Source organism: Amphibalanus amphitrite, unplaced genomic scaffold, assembly GCF_019059575.1.
Source record: "Amphibalanus amphitrite isolate SeventyFive unplaced genomic scaffold, NRLGWU_Aamphi_draft 000300F_arrow, whole genome shotgun sequence".
Taxonomy (NCBI): domain Eukaryota; kingdom Metazoa; phylum Arthropoda; class Thecostraca; order Balanomorpha; family Balanidae; genus Amphibalanus; species Amphibalanus amphitrite.
Genome location: NW_024881795.1, coordinates 547,854 through 567,981, shown reverse-complemented (window position 1 = coordinate 567,981; position 20,128 = coordinate 547,854). Strand labels below are relative to the sequence as shown.

Sequence of the window (20,128 nt, the reverse complement as noted above, 5' to 3'; positions counted from 1 at the left end):
AGGTCCCGGCATGGTGTTACTTAGCGCGGGGTACGGGCCCGACCGTTGCGCCAAGTGCGCTGAAATTTGCGCAGCTTATACGTGCCTTTGGGCAACGTGCCTTTGAGGGTCTCAGCTCGATCGGATTGATAGCGAGCACATGACGCGTGCTCAAAAAGTGCAAATTCGCGTTATGGACTTTACATGTATGTATAAATCGGCTTGCAAAATCGGGCGAAAATGACTAAATTTGCCAGACACTGGTCCGGTCCCCGTGCAGTATCTCGGTAACCGTGGGCCCAATCGCCACGGGGTATCGTGTAGAGAATCGAAAGGGCTATCGAATGGTGTGCGGTGCAGGGATGGCACGCGCCACGTGCACCCGTGAGGGCTCTTATGCTGGGAAATTTACGTTTCGGACAGATTTGGGAGTTAATGCTATTTTCGGGTGACTGTTTGACGGAGCGGGTTCAAACAACGCCTGTTGGCAAAAGCAATGTACCGCCTCTCATGGAAAAATTGTGAAAAGCTAATTGATCAAAAACAAGGTGGAACAAATCGCTGGAGAGAATGGTATTTGTTCATGACTTACTTAATTACACGGGTTTTACTGCATAACCTGGTACGTTTGACAGTTGAAAATGGCATAGTTGGAAAGAGCATTCAATTTTGTCCAAAATCCAATCATCGCTTTTGCATGACGAGCAACAGTATTCTTAAAAATATAAATGTTGGCAACCTCTACATAGTAATTCATCGATGGCTGTCATTTTTCAATAACCTACGTCAACCGTTGTTATAAACTACACATGACATGTTCTATAGTAGAACGCATGCTTATCAGACACGAGCACCTCGATGCAATGGATATTTTTTCCCAATCCAAAATGCTTAGCCGTCAAAAAGCAATCAACCGAAATGGATACATCACCCACGGACACAAGACCAACCAAACGCCCAACGATCGAAAATACCCCTTATTCGCTTTGCGGAGCAAGCGGGTCACCCTAGCGGGCCCCATTCAACCAGGGGCCCGGGCCCTATCCACACGGGGGCCCGGGCCACGTCCACCTGGGGCTCCGGGCCCCGTCCACCCGGGGCTCCGGGCCCCGTCCACCCGGGGCTCCGGGGCCCGTCCACCAGGGGGCCCGGGCCCCATCCATCCGGGGGCCGGGCCCCGTTCTCCCGGGGGCCGGGCCCCATTCACCCGGGGGTCCGGCGTCCACCCGGGGCCCGGGGCCCGTTCTACCGGGGGCCCGGACCTATCCACAGGGGTCCCGGGCCCCATCCACCCAGGGGGCCCGGGCCCATTCTCCCAGGGGCCCGGGTCAATTCTCCAATCTCCCGGGGCCCGGGGCCCGTTCTCCCGGGGGCCCGGACCCAGCAACGGGGGGCCCGGGCCCCATGCACCCAGGAGGCCCTGGCCCCATCCACCCAGGAGGCCCGGGTCCGTTAACCCAGGGGCCCGGGTCAATTCTCCCGGGGGCCCGGGCCCGTTCTCCGGGAGGCCCGGGTCCGTTCTCCAATCTCCCGGGGCCCCGGGCCCGTTCTCCCGGGGGCCCGGGCCCCATCCACCCAGGAGGCCCGGGCCCGTTCTCCCAGGGGCCCGGATCAATTCTCCCGGGGGCCCGGGCCCGTTCTCCGGGAGGCCCGGGTCCGTTCTCCAATCTCCCGGGGCCCGTTCTCCCGGGGGCCCGGACCCATCAACGGGGGGGGGGGTCGGGCCCCATCCACCCAGGAGGCCCGGGCCCGTTCTCCCAGGGGCCCGGGTCAATTCTCCCGGGGGCCCGGGTCAATTCTCCCGGGGGCCCGGGCCCCCGTTCTCCGGGAGGCCCGGGTCCGTTCTCCAATCTCCCGGGGCCCGGACCCATCAACGGGGGGGGGGCAGGCCCCATCCACCCAGGAGGCCCGGGCCCGTTCTCCCAGGGGCCGGGCCCGTTCTCCCGGGGGCCCGGGCCCCGTCCACCTGGGGCCCCAGGCCGACCCCTCACCCGTGGTGTCCCAGTAGGCATTTCTCGAAGCGGGCTCGTCCGATTAGATTAGGGCCTCTCTCCTCCCTCTATCTCTCTCTCTCTCTCTCTCTCTCTCTCTCTCTCTCTCTCTCTCTCTCTCTCTCTCTCTCTCTCTCTCTCTCTCTCTCTCTCTCTCTCTCTCTCTCTCTCTCTCTCTCTCTCTCTCTCTCTCTCTCTCTCTCTCTCTCTCTCTCTCTCTCTCTCTCTCTCTCTCTCTCTCTCTCTCTCTCTCTCTCTCTCTCTCTCTCTCTCTCTCTCTCTCTCTCTCTCTCTCTCTCTCTCTCTCTCTGTCTCTCTCTCTCTCTCTCTCTCTCTCTCTCTCTCTCTCTCTCTCTCTCTCTCTCTCTGTCTCTCTCTCTCTCTCTCTCTCACTCTCTCTCTCTCTCTCTCTCTCTCTCTCTCTCTCTCTCTCTCTCTCTCTCTCTCTCTCTCTCTCTCGAGCGGGCCCCTGACAGAAATTTCGGGGGGGTCAGCTGACCCTCTGACCCCCCCTGGCTGCGCCACTGCTCCGCACCCTTCACATCCTGGATATTTTGGACTCTTGGTACAAAGCATACACAGCTGTCAACTTTGCTCTATCCAGCTCTCATCTTCGACCTTCGAGTGCATTTAGAGCTCGACAAAGTTCCGTTCACACATAACACAGTGAACAGGAAGCGCGGTTAGTTTGTATCGTAGGACTAAGACAGGCCAATGCCACTTAATAGAATGCCATCGCCGGCTGTGGGACTGAAAGAGACCCTTTTCACTGTCAGGAAAGTCCTGTGCTGGGGCCCATTCAAATGCATGAGCTCTGGCTCCCATATCTCACATCGCGGGAGATTCCTTCAGGAAGTGCGAGCGAGAGCTCATGTATTTGAAAAGGACTTTGCATGCGATAAGCCAGACGCGAGAAGACTCTCTTTCAGTCAGTAGTGTCTGTCATCTTCGATCAGTGCTTAGGGTCGTTCATATCGTCTTGCTGCGTCGCTTCCTACTGCAGATTAAACGGCAGCTCACTCAGAATCAATCTAAGAGTTGGAGGATGAGAGAAGGTTTGAGGGGTACGCACTAACTCCAGACAAACTTCAGAAGCTGACTACGTTCAGGCATTGACGACACAAGCATTTGCCATTAATTTGGGCAGCAGTATGTAGGCAGCGCAGCATGACGATATGAACACTGCCCCTAAAGCACTACAAAGCACAGGGGGCTCAGCGGCACCGTTATGTTTTAGTACGCCGACAAAGGCGACTGGCTACAACACTACCTGCGAGGGGCCGGCATGGAAATCTACGACGAGCGCCTGAGCCCCTCATTTGCGGGCCTGACCTTTAGCGAGACCGCCGAGTAAGTGCTGGTACCGACGCCGCGGGCGGCAGGTCACCCGGTGACCTGGCCTGGGTCGGTCGCCGGAGGGTGCTGCGCCGGGCTGCTCGCCTGAAGATATGAACCGTGGTGCTTGGCGAATGTGTGGGAAGGACTGCGGTCGGTGGCTTGGTGACGACTGGCTTGGTTTTGTCTGCTGGTTGGTGTGTGGAATTGCTGTGGGTAGGGGGGGGGGGTGAAATGGTGGAGGGTAAACGGTGAAGGGACGAGGATAGGCTGTGGTGGCGGTTATTCTCTTTCTACATCTATCTCTACCATCAGCATACCTATGAGCGCGACTATTGAATCGATCTACACGATTAACGCACTACGCAGTGATGGTTCTTTCTGATACATTTCCTCTTTTACTCACCTCGAGTTTTTCAACGAAACTCGTCACACACATTACAATAAACAGCACTTTTTGAAAGCATACAACTTCTCTTACATTTGGCAATCCAAGAAACAGCGGCATTAGTTCAAATGGAGGATCATGTTGCTCTCTTTCTGCAGGGTACCCCAACACATCCCGTTCGTGACATTGCTGCGCACTCATCACCAGTCGTGCCTCACCGTCTTCGTCTGAAGTCGTCTTTTGAGTAGCGCTTACAACGGTCCCCAACATGCGTTTATCATGCCCCGATCAGTGATTAAAACTAATCAAAACAGCGCTTATAATCGTTCCTCGCCAACATCTATAACCATCCTCAGACCGGTGTGCATAACACTTTCCCCCGACCAGCATATAGGCATTATCTAAACTACAGTGTGCAACGTTTCCCGATCATTTTCTTTAACCTTTTCCTTCCAGCGCTTGTAACTGTCCCCGGCCATCGTTTGTAACCGCTCCTGCAGACCAACGCTACCAATCCAGACTAGAGTCTGTAATACTCTCTCAACGAGCGTTTGACAAACTCCGATTTGCGGTATACCTACAACCTGAAACCCTTCTACAACCCAGTCCGACGTTCACATCAATAGCCAAACTCTCCCACCGACCGTCAAAGCCAACTCGACCAGCGTTATACCACCCCGACCTGGTTTTCTGACCGCCCGCGACTGGCGTGACAGACTCACGAAGACTACGACGAGGATTCTACGCCACCGTGGAGAGACGTCTATCACCTGGGCGTAGACTTCAATATCCACGTGGGGCCGCTGGGGCCCACGTTTTGCGACATGACCTTTCACGAGGCGGCCGAGTAAGAAGGATGGAACCGATATGGAACTTTGCTGGAAAGATGAAACGGGTGTATTATACTGCATCAGGTCGCCTTGGTAATATAGTATAGGTCAACCAATTTTCAGAGCTGTGATGAAAATACGGCTTGAATAAAACATTTAGACCACAGAGTAATTTCTTTTGTATTTGGATTAGTACCCACGATCTTTCATTTACGACATTTTCAAAGGACACCATGTGGGTCATAAACGATAAAGAAAGAGCTCAATTTTTGACGAAAAATATATGAACGGCTTTGATTCGATATTTATTGGTATTCCAAATAATCGAAATGATAATCAATTTCTTACTTTTGCTCAACTGTTTGAATTATGTCAAGTAGATTACATCTAAATTTTGCATTTATTTACACCATTCACTTGCCAAAGTCAAGCCATTTAAGAATTAGATGGATCCGATAGTTTTGTGTATTACAAGTAACAACGCTACGATTTCAACGATTGTCCATTTTCTAAATAGCAACTAAGATTCACTAACTAGAAGTTCCAAATAACAATGAAATACCGCTAGGCAGCAGGGCGGACTGATGCAGTACGATACCGGTGCACCTGCCTCCACATTTGCCACTGTTCACCGCTCTCATACATTGTGGCGTGACCTGTCGGCATTGCTTGGCGCCCTGCTGGCGTTCTGGGTCAGCTCAGAGTGATTCGATGTCAGCTCAGCGTGTTTTCTCAGCGCTCAGTGGGAGGTTCCGGGGCGAATGGCCCGTCCCCGAGTGATGTTGGGCGCTATCCCCACTCTGCGAACCCCTGTGTTTGCTACTTTGGACAGCCGACACGCTTCGGAGGTCCTTTACCGACAGCATAGAGCACACGGGATGCTTAGCGTGGTGGTGGTCTCCTAATGGTTGCATCAGGCAAAGTTGGATAGGAAACATACGAATATAATTTTTGCAAGTAGTTTGTAGTTACCTGACAATATATAAAGTTTGAGCTTTGTTTTGGTAATAAACTTTGTTACTCTGTTGATCAATCTTGACCAACTTTGCCGGGCCATAAGGAGAATGTGTTGGGGAGCAGTTTGCACTATGCGGTGTCCTTTTTATAGAAGTGGTGTGGTGGCACTGGTGTGGTCGGTTTTCTGCACCCATCACTGGGGAGTGACAGCACCAAGAGTGGGGCTTTACGCTGGGGTTTTATGACAGACACCCTGGAGATAGCTAAACAATTAAACATATCATCGCCCTCCCCGGCTCCTACTATCCCACTGTACCGGATCCGTTTTCACTTGGAGAATATGGAAAATGTTAACATTTGGCCAGTGGTATTTCTCTTGCCGACTGTCCTGCTAACTGATGAAATTGAATAAAGCTTAATTATTCTGTTTATTGAAAATTTTGAAGTGATGTTCGGCGTAAAGATCAGCTGACTTTTCGAAAGCGCAAATGCGACAGTGTCAAGCTGAAGCACCACCTACAAGACACTTGAAATATGTTTAAGCTACAGGCTGAAATACCAAAAGACGATTAATCTGATAATATATTCTGGCTCAACGCACAAAAAAAAAAAGAAGCATGTGCGTGAACAGGCGTGCCCGTAATTTTAGACTGGTTTATAATTTCAGAAAATAACTAAAGGATCCTTGTTGCTCAAGCCTCATCCGTCGCAGCAAACTACCGAAACCAATTCTGCATCTTCCAAGCGGTTACGTCGCGCATCAATATTTCCTGTGTTCCAGTGTGCATTTCTATCACCTTTGACCGTTGATTTACTGCTTTTTCGGCGAGGGTTTCTTCCAATATTCCCTGTGCTGAAAGTTGCCGCCTTTTCGCAGTCACCCGACACGCAGGCTTGGCAGAACGATTACCTCCAGGGCACGGGCTGCGAAATGTACACGGAAACGCTCAGTCCCTCATTCGTGGGCATGACGTTTCCACTGGCGTCCGAGTAAGTGCAGAGGTCACCGATAGGTGGCGCGCAGATCGTCCCGTCCGGTCGCCACCAGGCGGCGCCACAATAGCTCTAGCCTTGCATGCCACCGACCCTCGTCGGCTCACTCCTGTATGGTCATCGTCCGGTCTTCGGTCACAGCGTCCTTCAGCTGTTATGGTCAGCTCATGTCTCTTTAAGGACTTGAAAAATGTTAGCGACATTAAATTGGCGCAATGCAGCATGAAAAAAAAAATACCCGTGGACATTTTTCCGTTAAAGCTGACCGAATTTATTCCCTTTTGCGCCCACTCTTGGCATGGCGATTTTGGCTAGCGATCAAATCCAGCGTTCGTAATACATCCAGCTGAATTCGGGAGTGCAGTGCAGGGCGAAAGGCCATGCAGCCATAATCTAAATTCTGTTGGAATTTCATGACAGGTCAATGGGCGACTTGTAAAAGAACAGGCTTAATTGACGCTAGTTTTCACTCAAAATTAAAACAATGTGCAAATCTTGTTGTTGTGAGTGAAGGGTGCTTGGACTTTTGATGTCATCGGCGTCCATTTTGTTAATAATCTAACCAGTTTTTACTAATACATGTGTGATGTTTTGCTTGTCACTCTCTTTCTGACTTTGTGACGTTGACATGTATTTACAATAAGGAAGCTTGCGTTTTATTCTCTTTGAAATCACTTCGCGAATATGCCATTGCAACTTGTAGTTCGGATTTAGAATATTCTATGCTGGCCCTGATTATGTTCAAAATTAAGAACAAATTCCAGAATGGAAGTTGACTCGCAACTTCATGACAGTTCTCTGGTAAACAAGGAATCTTTGAGCCCATCTTTAGTTGTGCTTGAGATGAAGGCATTATTCATTGCATTTCTAAGCTTCCTGTAGTGCAAGCATTTCTAAATGATTATTCTTTTAAATAATTCGTGTTCTTAGTGACGTAGGTTTTTTATTGTAGTTTGGCTTTTTCTTACGATTAAGTAGTATGTTAGAAAGCAACCTTTTATCGTCTCGTTTCTCTTCATGCATGCTGTAGAGTTCATGGTTTATGAAATATGAATCATTACCTATTACATATTAAGCATTTCCAACGATACCCGGAGAATGTTTGTGTCCAGTTACATGAGTTCTAATTGGTAACTGAACAACTTTACTGTCTCGTTTATTCCACATGACTTCCTATTCCATGTTGACACGGATTCAAGACATGCCAGTCACCCACCACGCACCAAGATGTTATAGGTTTCCTGAATGTTGTCAACCTCAGCCGAACACGCTAGCCGCGAAGGCACTCGCTTTTGTTGCTGAATCGCCTCACCCCTCAACGCTTCCATCATAAGTATACAAGCTAAACCAAAATTAGATAGGCTTAGACATGCGTGCCAATAATACATAAGTGCGAAGTCTCATATCAAGCTATACCTAAATATAGTGAAAATTCATAAACGTATAATGCAAAATACAGACATTGCTCCTAAAACTAACGGTACACTTATGCTGAAGCTAAAACTTGGTATGTCTTACTTCTGTAACCAAAATTGTATATTGGGCATTATTTATCTTCGCAGCAGGGTGTAACCAGAAAATAGGGCAATTGCATGCTAATGTGCTTGTTTGTTAAGTTTGTTTATTGTTTGCATGCCGCATGGGTCCTTGATTCGCAGATGCATGCATGTGTCCATCTTACGTGCTGTTGATGGATTGCAAATCTGTCGCTAATGAGCAGCTGCAGATTACGAGTAACTGGCAATAACCAAAGTGCTTTCTTTGTACTCGTCACTTTTCACGGGCTATACTTGTGCGCTTTATGTATGTCTGCTTTGTACGAAACGTGTTTATGTTAATAGGAAGGATGTTTCTTGAAAATATTTGTTTAAAATCAAACATGTTCTGCCTAGTGGTAATAAATCGTGTGATTATAAACCAAACGTAGAAATGAATTATTTTTTATGTCAGACACTTAAATGCGGCTGTGTACGTTGGCTTCTATATATTGAGTTTATAATTGATGAATTTACCGTTTGTCAGAGTATGCCCTGATGGTCACATCTGTGGAATATTGGCATTGTGAATTTGTATATTTTAAACGCCATTAAACCCTAATATAACTTGTATAGTATAAACATGGCTTGGTTATCCCGTTCATCGTGAAACCCAGGCATTATTGGAAATGTAACGTTTTTTCAAAGTATTATTGCATCTCTTGCCAGTCGTTCTATAATGCACACCAAGCGTGTCCTGTACCCATGACCTGTGACCGGTCGCCGCGCCAGGCTGTGCTTCACCAAGCTGAAGCTGTTGCTTCTGGCCATTGAGGCGCGCGGGGATGATGGAGCCGACAACAAGATCGCCATCAACCCGCGTCACATCAAGCTGCAGCCCAACACCCAGGGCTTCTTCATCGCCCAGTCTGCCGACGAGGTCAAACGGTGAGGTCAAAAAAGAGGTCAAGTGAGGAAGGTCAACGGTGAGGTCAAATTTCAGGTCAGATGATTAGGCCAGGGCGAGATCAAGTGATGAGGCCAACGGCAATGTTTTTATATGATACAGTGACGGGCGAGGTAAATTGTTAAGGTCACAGACAGGCTCAAAGAGTGGAGTCAAGGGAGAGGACAAGGGAGAGGTCGAACAGGGAGGTTAACGGCGAGGTCAAAAGATGAGCTCGAATGAGCGGGATTGTCATATGTGAACTGTCGATCCGTAACGGCGCTGAACAGCTTTCTCCTTCCTTTCGCCACACACACAGGGCCTGGTACTACTGCAAGTCCTGCCATGAGGACATCAAGGACGAAACGCTCATCAAGAAGTGCAAGTGCAAAAACTGTAAGTTATGCATTTAGACTTGATCGGATTTGTTTAGTAGCCTGCCTTATGGGGTTTCGCGGAATCGCTCATTTTGTAAATGACCATTACGTTTTCATTCAAATCTTACTAAGAATGTGTATTGTGTTTATATTTGAGGTCCTTTTTAATCACTTAAACATGGTATTGACCAATGTGAAATGCGTTTCCTTCAATATTTATGCATTTGTCTTTATTAGAAAGTAAAACATATGTATTCCAGTGTTTAATTTAGCTACTATTAACCCCTAAAAATGAAGCGCGAAATTTTTATTTCGAATAACGAATTACGTGACTTGAAACGAAACTGCGAGCTAGGTACCCTTCTAGACCTTTCTTATGCATAGTAGGATTACGATGACATGCTATTGGTGTTATTTTAACAAAGCTATGGCTGTACAATGCATTTTTACCATGCTAGCTTAGGCATGATCGACCATTGGACAAATTTTTAAATCAAGTTCTGCGCACATTTAAGCATCGCACATTGTTTTTGGTCCATGCTAGTTCCATAACCATGTAGTTATCTCGCGTCAACACGAATTTTATTGGTTGGCGAGGATTTTGTCGCATCCTAGGGACTTTGTAAAGATCTTTGTAGACTCTTCCATGCATACGATATTGGACGATATCACAAATATCATGTCGCTTCCTGTTCCACACAGCAAGGCCAAGGTCAGAATTTAACATTGGAATATCATGTGGTTTTTGACTGGCCTCTTGCCTGACAACAAGCCGTTCAACTGACGACAGATTCTCAGTTGGCGAATGCCTCAAAGCTGAAAGCGTTTTTGTTGACTGCTCTTAAACTGACAAATCACCTCTGAAATTGTAGGAATGAACGCTGCGCCACCAGACACCGGCCACAACATCTGAACTCTGGACTTCCTCAGACATTAGGGTCACTATGCTGACATAATCTCTGACACCTGCTGACCCGTGACCTTTGACCTTCGATCCGACCACTATCTCTGTAGACATCCCACTAATTTGCTGACATTGACTTGTGACTTGACCTATCTGCAGAAGGGTCGACTTCTGCTTGGGAACCTGACCTCTGACCTGACCGCGACCTTAGTTACCGTCGGTACTTCTTTGCTAGCCGAATAACTTTCCACGCAAACATCGACTGCTCCTTGCTAACCTAACCTTTGACCTACTGCGACCTCCGCCGCAGACATCGGGACTACCTTGCTCACATCAGGTCTGGTGGGCCGAAATACGAACGGTGGTTGGCTTCAGAACGGTAACCGTGTGCTTTGTCCCCGTCCTGCGACCTCCCTCCCCTCGCGCGGGCCCATCGAGCTGGTCGCAGACCCCCTCTCCGCTGAGCTGATCGCAGCAGAGGAACAGTGAATCGACGGCAATTCCTACCACTACTAAATGTTAACTGAGTCGCTTAATTTTTAGCATGTCATTCATTTCATTCGTGTAGCAACGGTTACGTTGGAAATTTTGTGTATGTCGATACGATTTTGGATATTCCAAAGCTTTTTTTTTGAAGTGATATCTCACATTTTTTCATTAACTTATAAAACAAAAATAGAGGACCTGTCACTCATAAGAAAAACCAGGTTTTTTTTCGCAGGGATTGACACCTGCATTGCTGAAAGCTCGCGAGTTTGCGCTGAAGGTTTTACCGTCGATCGACTGCCCTCCTCTGCCATACCGCGCGTTAACGCCATACTATCCCATACTGCCATACTGCCAGACTATGCGACAAATCCCGCTTCGTTGGCTTTCGTTATTACCGTGGTCGTCTACGGTGTCAGTCCGCTTCGAGCTTGACTTTGAAGCTGAGTCGCTCTATAGGTAATCCACAGTTTTTCCACAATCCCACAGGTCTTCAGCCTTTTCGTTGAACATCTTTGACACGATAACTTAGAGAAAACAGCTATAAATAACCCAACAAAACATTCAGAATACAAGCGGGTAGTTTTGTCGGAGCACCCTTCCCATATCTTCAAGGAATTATGCCTACTAATCCAGTACTTCACATAGTTACAACCGATTAGAGTTCACTTCCACGCACACAGCACACCTTGCCATTTTGCAGACATCCGTCATAATCAAAACACAAACATTAAAAATAGCACTGCGGCCAGAAACATCCATATCTGACAGATTATGCTGCCTTGGTCGACAACTTCCCGAAAGATCACATTCGACGAATCAGATATATCGATCAGGTCATGGATGGCACGCTTTAAAGGAAACGACCTTTTCTCATGGTTAATCGACATTTTTAGGGCGGACATTTTTCCCCTTAGGACATTTTTCCAAGTTCACCCTATTTTACGCCACTTTGCGCAATTTTACGCCAGTTAGGACGTGGCCGTTCGACATTATCGAGGCGGGGAGACCTCAGGACATCTTTACCTATTTTTACCTCATCTTACGCCATTTTGCGCCATTCTTTCCGCCTCAATTTCTCAGCAGACTGGTTTCATATTACCGGCGCCAGACGCTTACCGAAGCTCTAGCCCCTGTCACCATTTCGTGTTATTGTGTGGCGTCCACTCATCAGCTACAAAACTGTAGCGATCTATCCTTCATGTTATTTCACTAACTCCAAGCTAACTCCGTGACGTGCTAACTTTGTGCTAACTCAGTGCCGTGCTAATTCTGTGCTGTGCTAACTTTGTGCTAACCAAGCCGCACAGCGTCGGAGGCCGGGATTGAACCGGCGGCGGGCGGCGGTGCGAATCACGCGGGACCCCCTGTTCGGGCCAGGCCGGCCAACGCGAAACGTTAACCAGCCAACACGTTTTCATAGCACGGAATATTCGCATGCTTCGCCATGCTTTGGATGAAGCTGTTAACCTCTCACAAAACTGAACTTGTGAGATACGGGAGTTTGTTTTATCATTGAATGATTATCACTACATTGCATTAAATATTTTCACTATGAAATGCTCTGGTCCCTTAAAAAGTATTTTTCGTGTTTATTACGTTAGCGACCATAAATTATTGATCCACTTGACCTGGCTAAACAATAAGCATTTCTTAAATAATTATCATAGTGGACCAGATTTCACACTTCCCGATAAATAATGATGTAACGTATGCAATCACATAATACGCAAAAGCAGTGCGCTTTTATCGTTCCCTTTAAATCTCAGTCACTCAGCGGGTCCCGTTTATTTCCCTTCAATCTCGCCGCCGCCCGCCGCCGAGCCGGCGGCGCCGGCGCTGTGATGACGTCACCCCGTCTGACGTGTGACGTCACTGTCTGGTCTCGCAGTGGCACTGTTCCGTAAGGGCGTCCGCGCCGTGCAAATGGTCGGCAGAGCAAGTATGTATGCTCCCGCGAGTAGCCCGTCGCCCACTCTGTTCTTATGCGCCGCCATCTTGTTTCTTGCTCTGTCGCTTCCTTTGGCTCTGTCCACGTTGAAGTCTATAAACCAAAGGGAATGCAACGTTTCTTGGCTACGAACCTGGCAACGAACCATGCCACATAAATTGCTAATGATTTAAGCGATTGCACAGCCGTCCCATAGCGATGCGTTTTATGATGTTTTGCTGTTTTACGAGGTGCGGTAAAGTGGTCGAAATGGTTCGACCGCCCAGAAACGGTGCATAACCAAGTGGCTTTTATGTGACTTTAACGCTTCGTTGTCGGCTTTAGCGTTTTATGGTCACGTTGAAGCAAATCACACCCCTCACTGCAATTTATTCTCGGCACTTGTTCATCACCTCACTCACTGGAATTTGTGGTCTTGAGCGTCCTCGTTTTTAGCTGCACTTTTTGTGACGTCGGATGGTGTAAGCAAGTTAAATCTACGCCTAATGGTTAGTGAAATAATTAACTTATCTTTGTATTCCAGTATTACTGGTAGGCTTGTCAAAAATAAAACACTTTCTGTTTATTTTGAGGAAATTTAATAAAAAATCGATTTTTTGGCTTTAGCTGAAGAGGACATGTATTCTAAAAAAAAAATGGAAGTGAATAAGCCACGGAAGCTCAAAAACTGCAAATGAAAACGGCTACTTCGGCAATTCTGACCTAACTCTGACAAGCGAAATATCAAATATATAGCATAATTCTAGACATATGAAATACCCAATGGTAAATAACAATGGAAGTTAGTGGATCCAAACAGTCACAGCCAATTTTCCTTTCGATATCCACACGTGAAACACCGATACGGTTAATGTTCAAGGCATTCAATCTTCAAGGACCTATACAGTGTATTCAAATACACCACCTACAAATGCACCACTTGACGAACAAAAAGAAAGCTAACACGCATTGTGCAGTTATCTGGGATGTAGCGTGTTTCACTGTCTCACTGCACTGTGTGCAGTTTGGTCACCGGTGTTCAGTTAAATGTTAATCTTCCTCACAATGCGTCACGCTCACAGGTAATCCTAGGAGCATAGCTATCCTCTGATAGGTCCCAGTTAAAAGGACCCTCCCACCTTCAAAAAAGTTTATGAATTGGCATGAAAGTGATGTCGCTCGGTTCAGAAAGAGCGAAAACGAATATCTACCAAATTTCACCGAAAAATATTCACCGGTTTTCAAGATATTAGACTTTTACTTTTGTTTACTTTTTGGGATCTCCGTTGTTCCTAGCGACTTTTTTGGAAACAATAGTTTACGCAGCTGAAAGTGCGGCACTTGTTGCGCGCAAAGCAGCATATACCACCGCATGCTACAAAACGTTTAAGTCAAACATTTAAAAATCGTTAGATATGTTGAGATAGCCAAAATGGGGTCCCTGGCTCACAATTACCGGTTTCGGCACTCACAACATCGAGAAATGCCTTAAATCGGAAATATTGAATTTCAAAATTGCAGCATTTTGATTCAGAGGGGCTAATGCATAGGAATACCCCTCTGAATGTGTGACGTCAGCGCAGCTAATGTTAAGGTGGGAGGGTCCCTTTAAACTCTGATTGGTTCATAGCCCATAAGCCATCCGATTAATCCGACAGACCAAATTTTGGTTGGTCATGTGTTGGCCTACTTGACTTCTGTGAAGAATTTAGGGCATTTCAGGTTTCACCTTCTTGTCGTGGAATTATCGACTGGATCAAGCGACGTGCCGCATATTATATGCCACTTGCCGGCTAGTTATACCGGGTGGCCCAGAAAAAACGTTCCCAACTTTGAATCAATATTTCTCAGAAAGTTATAAAGATGCAACACTGAAACTTCCAATAGTCAATGCGGCATATATTTTCAGTAAATGGTATGATTTTTATGTTATTCGGTCAATTACTTTTTAAACGGTTCGTGTTCCTAGCATGCCATGTGAAAATTACTTTTTTGCTCAGATGTTTACTAAAAAAATGTGAGTGAACGGGCCATTTCCATCTCGGCACCATGGCCTGCAGCCATGACTGCTATTGGCAACTAGTCTCATTGGTTCAGGCCTCAGGGTGACACAATCCCTCTAGCTTTTTCCTTATTCGGTCGATTTACTGTTTGATCTTCTTGAAGGGAGGGCGATCAGCAGTAACCCATGCACCGTGCCACTCCTACTCGAAACAAGACCTAGCGTTGAAACGAATGGCATCCATTAACACCATTTTGGCTCATTATTTGAATATTTGGCACATAAGTGGGATAACAATATTTAAAATAACAACACAGGTGCTAGTTTCATTCAGGTGCTCTATTGTTCCTTTTTTTCTAACATGGTACGTCTAAGCCAATCATCAGTACCGTTCAACATCGGCAAAAAAAGCAAAAACGTCTTACTTACTTCAACATAAGATTGCTGGCTTAAAAATGATGGTACAGTCAAGTGTTATAATTTGGCATGCCAGTGCGCAAAGAAATGACGCAAACTTGATGAAAATTTTGGCTCGTTTTTTGCACTGGAATTTGAGATATAGGCCTCCAAAGTTCGGAACGTTTTTTTTTTTTTTGGCCACCCGGTAGGTACACTTTTTTCTTGTAACACATGGATGGACTACACGAGTAAATCAAACAGAAAGAGCGTCGACCTTCTGATATGAGCATTTCAAGCTTATTGATGACGAATAATCACGCTACTGAAAATATCAGCTTGCTGCATTTTTCCTGGGTCAATATACATTATACACTGCACAAATGCATTCATTTTACAGCGAACACTATATAAGCTGTTAAGATATCTTTGAAAATGCTTTCAAGATCCTTACATCCTCCTGATCACAGATAATTCATTGTCGCTGATGGGACTAAGTCTGTAAGCATTCTCTAGCAAGTGTAGTTCGCTTATTTCACGTTGCACCGACAAACCAAAACACTTCCAAAGGGCATCAGTGATTCTGTGGAACGATTCGATACCCCGTCCCACTCGGATAGGGCTCTGAAGTTGTTGCATGCTTTGATGTTTCCGTCGAAAGTAACACCGTAACACCCTGCTTACATGTTGGCTTACATTTCTTCGTAACTGAACTGATTCGTGTACCGGGTGAAAGGACTATCCCGATCTCTTCTGCATGGTTTTATCGATGTAGCGCATGCAATGTTTAATGATCGTGTAATGTTTCTATAATGTTTATATATTATTGTCAATGGAGAACAGTGTTATAGCATTCGTTAAACATTGTGTGATGTGTTTCGAAAACTTGAAATTGTCCTTTGGAGTAGGATACTATAGGCCTGGCTACACTATGCGTTTTCTTCGTGCGTTTTTTGCGTGTTTGCGTGTTTTGCGTGATATCGTTCTAGAAAAAAGAACGATATTACGTTTTTGTGATGTTTTTCACGTTGAATTTTAGTTACATAAGAGTTATATTAGCTTTTGTATATAACCAAAGTAAAAATTATATTGTTTATAACTTTTTTCCTAGAACGATATTACGCAAAACACGCAAACCTGCAAAAACGCACGCAGAAAACGCATAGTGTAGCCAGGCCTTATGAGGTTATACGAGATATAGTATTGCTTTCATTTTGCATGGGTTATCTGAATGTTCATATGAGGAAACAGCCGCCATTAATACCGACTTCCTCGTTATGTCTGCTATCTTTTGCAAACATTTGAGACAATCAACTCAAGCTTTTGAATTAAGGATGTAATTTTAATCTTATCTGTTTACCTGTATTGCAAACAGCCATGGGTAACAACCACTGGGTAGCTTTTACGGAGGAAAAAGTCTGCTGACGCCAATTTCGTGTATAATTCAACACACCAAGTCAGCGTTTTGCCGTGTAAAACTGTACAACTGAGGTGTCATCGCCTTAAGTGTGTCTCTGGAACGATACAATCAGACAATCTTGTTGCACTGGGAAATCTTCGGTGATAGAGTTTGACCTTGAAAACCAAATTGCAGAACTATTCAGAAGTCACACATCACTTTGCTTCATCTCTGTCTACTTTTTAAGGTTATAACAAAGCTCAGTTATGTAACACAGTAAGTTGTAATGATACCAATTTCTTCACGTAGAGTAGCTGACTTTAACCAACTATCTCACAACCTGCCTTAAAAATGAGATATTCTGAACTCTGAAAACACCGAAGGTTTCCGAGAGTACCACCTCACCGACTACGTCAATCCTCCAATGTCCATTCGTCCGTGTACTGAACTGCTGTTGTCTCTGTCGCTGTGAAGCCGAAAAGCCGGACTCCAATGGGTGTAAGTTTCGCTCGGTTCTGCTATTCCATTTCGCTTTCTTAGTTTGCTCGGCCAAGTTTATACCTTTTGCTCGCGCCGTTAGCGACTGCGGGGCCGGGGTGCCGGGAGGGGGCGGCTCGCACCTCCAGCGGACCTGCCGATAGTAGTGAACGGAATGCTCTACAGAACACGATTTCTAGATAGACGGAATGGGGCCCGCTCGCCGGTCGCTAATCTTGCTTCGGTAGATGCTGAATCGGTATTGGCGTGCCGATTCGTCGCCCTAAAGCAGTTAGATGAAATGACTTATTGTTAGTGAACGAACAGACCATTGATCACGGCTGCATTAAATGTTGTTTAGATACGTCTAAGAAGACATAAATCTCCTAATTTGACAGGTGCATTTGTTTCTATCGACTCTAAAGTAAACTGTAATGTGTATATGAAAAATGTGATTCATGCTTTATCCGTATGAAATTTCGGTTCTATCAATTCTTTCTTTGTAAATGCGGTCTGTAGTCGGCGAGAAGACAGCTTCCTGCTGATAGATGCCCAAGCTTCTATTGATTTTGATGTACATATATACCTGTTTGATGATGATGATTCACTGTACATATGAGCCCAGCTAGAAACCCTGTATGAGTAGCTTTGTTCGTTTGAGAGTTTTTCTACGCACTAGCCTGCGTTATATGACATTTGATATTCACCATTTGTCAACTGTCACCCTGTTTAGGATTCTCGCGCTAAGATTTTCTTGCACACGAATCTGGCTTATGTTAGAACATATTTCATCTAAATTATTATTCAAAATAAAGGTTCGATCGCAATCCATCAACATTTCTCATTCAATTATTTCCGAATTTTCGGCGCCTTCCCCGTAACAAAGCTGATCTTATAAATAGAGCTATCGGGAAATATAGTCGGTGCTTATTCTTACCCCGAATCGATTTATTAAGTGACATTAGGTATCACTTCAGAACTGTGATATCACTCACATCTCTTTTTATTTTCAAGAATCCAAAGCCACTTATCTGATTGGCAGATAATGTATGCTATGGTTTCACTCTAACTAACGTAACTTATGAATGCAACATGTACCTAAATAAGCTACTGCAAAATGTTCTTCGTAATTATTCAAGACCTCGCACATGCGTTCTTTTGGTTTTCGTCCGTTCACTTTTCTCTCATTGTGTGCAGTCACCTAAGAGTGAAGTTATTTATTCTCTATATTCTCATTCATCTGAAAATATGGGCGTGGTTATGATATCCCAAGTCACTGTAAAATATGCAACATGTATCATTTCTATAGATCGTGAGGTGCATCGCTGGTAAGTTTAGATTAGTTTTTAATCATCTCCCAGCCTGCAGAAAGCAGACATGCTCTAATAGATTCATGTCGCATGTCTTAGTTACCTCCATTTCCGATATCTTCTCTAAACGTTGGGAATGTTGTGTTTGGTTACTATCCATACATGTTAAATGTTTTGTTTCGTTTATTTCTTCTACATCATTACGGATCCGAGAAAATCAGTACAAGTAGTGTTAGCAACACAGCAACATAAATATATCGTGTATAGCAAGTGCTATTAATATCCCAAAATATAAAGAAATTGTTAAGTAACAATTGTTAAGGTTGTTGTTAAGTAACAACAACCAGTACTGGTTGTTCTGGCTGGCTTGCGTTTATAACAGTGCTCCGACGACGCCCTAACGTCTTTACTTTTCTATCTTTTTCGAGTTTTGGCTTACCGCTATCCTACATGAATCTATTAAATCACAGCATAAATATAGTTGTGGCCCACGGCCATTTCAAAACAGCAGTGCAAGGCGTCTGCCCGAAAAAAGCGTTGCAACAAACCGACATATCTGGTTGTCATTTGTATTTGTGGCCTTTCAGGAAGTGCGTTCGGCATTTTCACTGTGCTGACCAGTGAAGTTACGTTTTGGACAACGGCTGTGAAGAGTTTTCACCAGTTCTTTCCCCATTAAAGCCCTGTGGTTCGCCGCTCCACCCTGTGGCACTGACATGACCTTGCTCCACAGGTTTTCAGTTACCCTCTCCGACCCTTTGACCTGCTGTGGCTGCCTGTGACCCACTGTGTTGTGTTTTGTGTCTGTGACCCCGTGACCTGACCTGGCCGATTTTCAGTGGCTCTCTCCAGTCAGAACAGCTCCACGCCGGGCAAACCGGCCAACGCCGGCCTCCTGGAGGCCGCCAAACAGCTCACCAAGATCAACAAGAACGGTGCGGGGGACATCAGCCCTCAGGGGCTCGGATACAACAGGTAGGTGGTCCTTAAGCGCTCATAGTTGTATCAGTGGAACCAGAACTTCCTGGGAAATTCTGATCCTATGATGAATATCTGACAGCGAAATGTGAGCATTGGCTAATTTGCTAAAGTCGAATTAGCAAAGTTGATTTCGAAGCTGGACTAGGGGGTTGTCACTTGACCCATAAGACAGGTCAGTGAACCGTGTGCGTTTAAGGGGACAGTTACTGGACTCCTAGTCCTATAGGACAGGAACTGGTCTGTGAGGGCAGTCATATGCCTCTGCCGTCACTCACTAGACTTTACAGAGACTGGTGATCAACTGTGGCAGTCAGAACCTCTGAGAGACTCGTTTTTAGCGAATGTTTTTTTTTCGAATCGAATACCTACGGCAGAATCTACTTAGTACAACATAGTGCGCATTTACGGAAGGCAGTCTGAGGTTGACTCGGCGTAATTTTACCTTGTGAAAGGACCTGAACAATTTTGTTTTTACTGCTTCACTTCAACACCATAGCAGAGCACGACAGAGTTTACCTATGGGTACTATCCTTAGCCCCATGGTATTTATCGCGACACTGTGACTAACCGCTCCCTCTCCAGTGACTAAATACTCCTGTACCACGGCCTTCGGTCTATACCAGATCAGCTACCGCTTTCGTGTGCGTGTGACGTGTGCTGTGACCTGTGTGCTCCCATATATTCGCCACCGTACTGTTATTTTTTCACTAACCTTGCAGGCTTCCAGAGGACGCTCCGCCAACTGGTTACCAGGCGCAGCCACTCGCATACGAAGTGAAAAAGCTACTGTACGCTAACTACTGGCGGAAGCCCGGTGTTTCTCTGTCTGTTTGTATGTCTGTGTAGAGACCCTCGATTGTGGCTGCGGAGATGTAGTGAGCTGGCTGACCTGCCATGGCAGATTGTGTAGTAGTGTAGTGCAGCCCTTTCGCGCTTCGCTAAAAAGGCTAGTGTAGGAAAGCTGTTCTTTTC

The 20,128-nt window shown here is 46.0% G+C and overlaps 1 protein-coding gene across 13 annotated transcripts in view; it reads left to right on the top strand.

The window, feature by feature from the left end:
- Positions 1–20,128, top strand: part of LOC122387854 (calcium-activated potassium channel slowpoke-like) — a 98,104-nt gene that overhangs the window by 58,113 nt on the left and 19,863 nt on the right. For 5 of the 13 annotated variants that reach the window (XM_043378431.1, XM_043378428.1, XM_043378433.1 and 2 more), the window contains 4 exons: positions 3,208–3,320; positions 8,741–8,896; positions 9,214–9,290; positions 19,015–19,150. In XM_043378431.1, coding sequence (XP_043234366.1) covers positions 3,208–3,320; positions 8,741–8,896; positions 9,214–9,290; positions 19,015–19,150 — 482 coding nt within the window. Of the gene's footprint in view, positions 1–3,207; positions 3,321–6,357; positions 6,471–8,740; positions 8,897–9,213; positions 9,291–10,485; positions 10,555–12,552; positions 12,604–16,862; positions 16,887–19,014; positions 19,151–19,875; positions 19,945–20,128 lie in introns of all 13 variants that reach the window. The other 8 variants (XM_043378421.1, XM_043378422.1, XM_043378434.1 and 5 more) reach the window with 5 other exon arrangements.